This window comes from Herpailurus yagouaroundi, unplaced genomic scaffold (genome assembly GCF_014898765.1).
Source record: "Herpailurus yagouaroundi ecotype Mexico unplaced genomic scaffold, PumYag 28, whole genome shotgun sequence".
In the NCBI taxonomy this organism is placed as follows: domain Eukaryota; kingdom Metazoa; phylum Chordata; class Mammalia; order Carnivora; family Felidae; genus Herpailurus; species Herpailurus yagouaroundi.
The window spans coordinates 28,350,165-28,356,349 of record NW_024412376.1 but is presented as its reverse complement, the minus strand read 5'-3'; the positions used below and the strand labels follow the sequence as shown (position 1 = coordinate 28,356,349).

At 34.0% G+C, this 6,185-nt stretch overlaps 1 protein-coding gene across 6 annotated transcripts in view; it reads right to left on the bottom strand.

Annotated features, from left to right (window-relative positions):
* Nucleotides 1-6,185, bottom strand: part of FSTL5 (follistatin like 5) — a 795,291-nt gene that overhangs the window by 513,106 nt on the left and 276,000 nt on the right. For all 6 annotated transcript variants that reach the window (XM_040471352.1, XM_040471359.1, XM_040471338.1 and 3 more), the window contains one exon: nucleotides 4,249-4,497. In XM_040471352.1, coding sequence (XP_040327286.1) covers nucleotides 4,249-4,497 — 249 coding nt within the window. The remainder of the gene's footprint in view (nucleotides 1-4,248; nucleotides 4,498-6,185) is intronic.

Genomic DNA, 6,185 nt, shown 5'->3' with positions numbered 1-6,185 from the left:
ATATATATATATATATATATATATATATATATACCCCCCCAAATGTTTTCTCTTCCATCTACTTATGAATTATCTTCTCCCGTTTGAAGTCTTAGACCCTTACCCTCTTCTTACTTCAGGGTTGCATATAAACCTCAATTCCCTGTCAGTGGATCTCATATTCTCTTGGGGGCCCTATGTATATATAATTAAATTTATCTTTCTCCTCTTATCTGTCTCATGTCAATTTGATGATTAGGCCATCCAGAAGAATGTAGAAACATAGATAAAAGTGTTTTCATCCCCAGCATATGTCAAATGTCATCTTAAAGTCTTTGATTCCAAAAAAACAAATGCTACATTATTCTTTCTTACTATAGCCAGTTTCTTTGTAATTACATAAATGTGAATAGAAATAAATTTAAAGATGTTTTATTACTAGGTATATTAGATGCTTTATTTATAGTTCCAGAAATTATAAATCATTAAAGAAATTTCTTAGTGAATTAATGTCTCTATTTAAGTGTCAGTAAGAGTAAATGCTAAGCACACTATAGAGGCATTCAAATATTTAACAAATAAAAGGAAGATATATAGATATAGTTATAAGCATATACATATGTATAAAGATGGAAATGTAAGTCCTTTTAACTTACACTCTAATCTTAATTTTAAAACAATCAATAAGCATGATTATACAAATATAATTTTAATAAGTTTAAGCATAGATGGCAAACATAAACCTGATAAATTTGATATGTGAAATAGGTCTTAGCCTAAAATTGAAATAATTAATGAATAATGCAAACCATACTTTCTTTAAAATTGTCTTAGTATTTGCTAATAGTTTCCAGGTTTTTTTTTTATTAAACTCTTTCTATTGAGGTTATATGAGTCATATGAGGTTGAATGATGTTGTATATATGAGTTTGTAATAGTCATATGAGGTTGTAAGAAATAATACAGAGATTCCTTGTTCCCTTTACCCAGTTTCTACCAATAGTAACATTTTGAAAAGCTGTAGTACAATATCATAACCAACATATCATCTTTAATACTACCCACTGATATTACTCAGATTTCCTGTTTTACTTGTAACCGTGTGTGTGTGTGTGTGTGTATTTCTATTCAAATGTAACAATGAGTATGTCCCTATTTTCACCACCATAGCCAAGAAGATATAGGATAGTAATAATCTATCAATATTTTACAAAAATGTGTTTGTTTATTTATTTATTTTGAGATACAGGGTAAGAATGAGCAAGTAAGGGAGAGGCAGAGAGAGAGAGAGAGAGAGAGAGAGAGAGAGAGAAAGAGGGAGAGAATCCCAAGCAGGCTCCCACACTGTCAGTGCAGGGTCTGATGCAGGTCAGACTCCCAAACCTATGAGATCATGGCCTGAGCTGAAATCAAGAGTCGGATGCTCAACCAAATGAGCCACACAGTTGCTCCAATACCCATCAATATTTTAAATAATTAATTTTAAGGCGCTGGTAATCTTTTAAAGCAGATGTTAACAAGCTTTTTCTGGGAAGATGCAGACAAAATGTTTTTTATGTTTTGGGGGCCATACTATCTCTGTTGCAAATACTCAACTCTCCTTTTGTTGTGCAAAAATAACCAAAGAAAATTTCCTAAATTAGCAGGTGTGGCTCTGTTTCAATAACACATTGCTTTAAAAAAAATGGACTGGATCCTGAATTTGGCCTCTAACTTCCTGTTCGTTGACTAATGTTCTAAGGTTTGCTTAATTACCTTTATTAGATCTAAACTACCAAATTTTTCCCCCAAAGGAGGAAAACTTGTTCCTGTTATTTAGTTTTGATTTTTTTATTAAAAATCTAATTAAATATAGGTTTTTAGCATTTCATGAACTTAATATTTTGATTTGCTTCTTCCTTTAGGCCATTATTGTAAACAATATAAATTACAGACTTTCTAGAGGAAATAGAGTTCACAATCACAAGGATTAGTTTTGGCCATCACAATGATGTCAGGCCTTCAGCTATAACGAATCTTGTTTTACACCTAAAACTTGACCAACTGCACAGCAATAAGACAGGCAACTTATTGTTTGTTCTATATTATTTAGTTCCTTTCTGCTGAAGCAAAGTCCTTTTGTGAGTTATAAAAATGTTAGGCAAAACCCCAAAATAAATAAGCAGAAGACTCACAAATTCTGAGACCAAAGAAACATGCTAATCCTTGCTAACTAACCCAGACAATATTAATAAAATTTTAATACTACATATAAAGAGATAAGGAAGTACTTTGACTTACATATGGTGAAAAAGTATTTTGAAACGATCATAGATGTGATAAATATGCTGAGTATCAGTCTAAAAAGCAAAAATTTTTCAAACCATTGTTTTATGAACTCACAAGGAAGCCAACGTTCCTAGCTATATCCAGTTCTTCCACCTCCATACTGATATACACATTGATTTGCAATATGCCAAAGCATCCAGCAATAGAGTAGAACATTAGATATTCCAAATGTTTTTTCTCATGTGATAATTTACTATCATATGTTTCCATATAATCATTTACAGTGTGTTGGTTGGACAAAACTTCATTTTGGGAATATGATTCTAAATTACCTTAATAGAATATTATTTATATGATTTTAGGATGTTATACAACATTGGCAGAGTAATATCTGCACTGTACCATCTCAGGTCAAAATGACAGAATTGGGGCGCCTGGATGGCTCAGTCATTAGGCATCTGATTCTTGATTTCAGCTCAGGTCATGATCTCACAGTTCATGAGATTGAGCCCAGCACATCAGTCTCCACACAGACAGCAGGGGACCTGCTTGGGATTCTCTTTCTCCCTCTCTCTCTGCCTCTTTCTCTCCCTCTCTGACAAAATAAATAAATAAACTTAAAAAAAAATGACAGAATCAAATCTCTCTCTCACACACACACACGCACTACTCTCTCATGAGTTTTAAAGCACAATGCTAATAGAATTAATTATAGTTATTTGTAAAATAGACTTGATAGAAGAGGGGAGTAAATAGACTTGAAACCACAACAACTGATATTCTTTCTGTACAAGAAGATAATCTGATACCATAAAAATTTCTGTGCATGTATTCAAGTTGCACATAGTTTACTGTTGTGAGGAAAACTATTCTTCTAATTTTACTTCAATTATATCAGTAGGTGTCTAGTGGCCACACTGACTAGAGTATTACCCTTATATCATTTTAAAAGTTCTGTGCATAATTTTATTATTACCTTGGAAATAATATTTTATTTATTCTACCAAATTTGAAAAAAAGGAATGTTTTTAGTCATTTACCTTAATTGGTGCACAGATGAAATACATTATATTTCAGTCATATATTTAAGCTAAGAATTAAAATATCAGACAAGATTTAATTGTAAGTAAACCTCAGGAACATTATGAATAATGAGATGAGGAACCAATCAAAGATGAGAAATCAAGCTGATCACTGACCTATTCGAATGATGGACGTTCCATACACTTAAGACTTCAGAATTTCAGTGTGGGTTATGACAATTAATAAGCAAATATTCTCTCCAGTAGAAGCAAATAGAAAATGAGTTTGTGAATAAATAAATAACATTAAAAATGTCCAAAGATTTATTTATATATCATGTTAAAATAATTTTTCAAATCACTAAATCAGCAGTGCCTTTTCATAGACAATACCAATGATTTTGAGTACCATGAAAGTAAACACCAATACTTTCAGATTTTATATTATTGTCATCTCAAATTTACTAATTAAAATTAGCATGAGTTCTTCAGAGTTATTTAAATGGATATTTGCAGGTTCCATATAATCTGAATTATGTGGTGCAAACTGAAACCCATCATTTTTAATCAGGAAGAAAGGAGATGTTATCACAGCATGGCTTGGCATTCACTATTCACTCAATTCCACTCCAGGTGCTTTCCACTGGGTGGATTTGGCCTGTTGACTGAATTGGCCTCTCTGTGTCCTAAGATAACTGCCATGATTGGGAAGCCATATGGTGCAATGCTGTAAGCTATATTAAATTTGAGTCAGATTTTGGCCAACTTTGTACTCATAATTGAGATTCAGAATTGTATCCATGTAAATTTCTATATACTTACTGTTTATTGGTGTGATTAAACTCACAATCTTTTCCTTTCCACTTTTAAATATTTCCTGATATAAAATTGTGTTAGAGGTTAAACTTGAAGTTTAAAGGCAGTAGTTGAGAAGACGAAAGACATAGAAGGTGACACTTTAGGTCCACCCTGTATTTACCTTTAAAGAAGCAGTCTTCATTGTGAACAATGGTAATCTTTTGCTTTTTCAGGCAAGCAGCTCTATGCACTTCGCAGTGGTTTTCGTAAAATTGCCCATCAGATCCACACACAGGTTTGTAGTGACGTTTACAAAGGTCCATACAGGCACATTCTGCTTGCCCTGTCTCTCTGCCGATGACACAGTGCCTTCCCAAACCACAGTATTTATTTTCACAAGACCCCAAAGGGACATCCTGAATCAGGAATCCTGAAGATAAAGAAAAAGTCATTTGTATTCATTTGTCTCAATGTGGCATGTCAAAGTGTGAAATAAAAAAATTCTAAGAGAAATGCAGTATAAGCAGGGTTCAGTTGTTGTTCTCAGTGGAAAAGAGACTTGTATTAGACAGGGAGACTAACTTTTGAAAATACTCTCAACATTGCTCCCCACTTCTCCCCATGTGCTTGTAGCTCTCTTCCATGTCTCCAGTGAGTACTGTGGTCCTTAAAAACATGATCCCCAAAATTAAATTGCCTGAGTTCAAATCCTAAGTCTACCATTTATTAGCTGTATGTCTTTGGATAAATTACGTTTTTGTGCCAAGTTGTCCCATCTGTCATATGATGGTAATAGTATAGACCACCTCCTAAAGTTTTACAAAATATTACATGTAAATAATCCACAGGAATTACTTTCCTGTCATAGAGTAAATGTTTAATAAATTCAACTTTTACATTAATAGAATCCTGGAGAAATGACAGGAGAATGACATGGAGAAATGACTAGGAGAAATGACATGTATGTATAAAATACATGATGGGTTCTTATAGCTACTCCTTTCTTGTTTTGACCTTTGCCACTTGACAATCACTAATACATTTCTTGACTAAATGAACAAATCATGAAGAATTCAATTTTCTTGTTCCTTATTCAGTTTAACAGTCTCCATTGGCATCAGAAAAGAAAAGATGGATCCAACAGCGTTGTACTAAAACCAAACTAATCACCTATAATCCCTGCACTTTCATAGGCAGATCTGGCTTTTCCTTTTTATCTGACTGGACTTTATCTGACTGGAAAGTGAAAATTGTCAGTAAACTTAATATGAATATATATATATATATATATATATATATATATATATATAAAATACATGAATATATATGTATACATACATGCATATATATATTCAGAGAGAGATACACACAGAGATATATGTGTGCATGTAAATATATGTGTGTGTGCATATATATGTGTGTATATATATGTATGTATGTGTATATATATATATAAAACAATCAATGACACCTATATATTGCAAAAAAAGAAAAAATTTGTGAAGTAATAAATTACAGTAATTTTATTAGACATATAGTGTATATTTTCAACTTGTTGATTTAAAACCATTGCTCCAGGGCACCTGGGTGGCTCAGTCAGTTAAATGTCCAACTCTTGATCTCAGCTCAGGCCATGTCCCAGTGTCATGGTATTGAGTGCCCTGTCAGGCTCTGCACTGAATATGGAACCTACTTAAGATTCTGTCTCTCCTGGTGTGCCTCAGTGGCTCAGTCAGTGGGGTGTCCAACTTGGGCTCAGGTCATGTATTCACAGTTTGTGAGCCTCCTGACAGGCTCTGTGCTGACAGCTCAGGCCTGGAGCCTGCTTCAGATTTCTCTCTGTCCCTCCCCTGATCGCACTCTGTCTCTCTCTCAAAATAAATAAACGTTAAGAAAAAAATTAAGGGGCACCTGGGTGGCTCAGTCCATTGAGCATCCAGCTTCATCTCAGGTCATGATCTTGTGATCTGTGAATCTGAGCTCTGCATTGGGCTCTGTACTGATGGCTCAGCTGTGGATTCTGTGCCTCCCTCTCTTTCTGCCCCTTGCCTGCTCACACACACTCTGCCTGTCTCTCTCTCTCTCTCTCTCTCTCTCTCTCTCTCTCTCTCTCTCTCT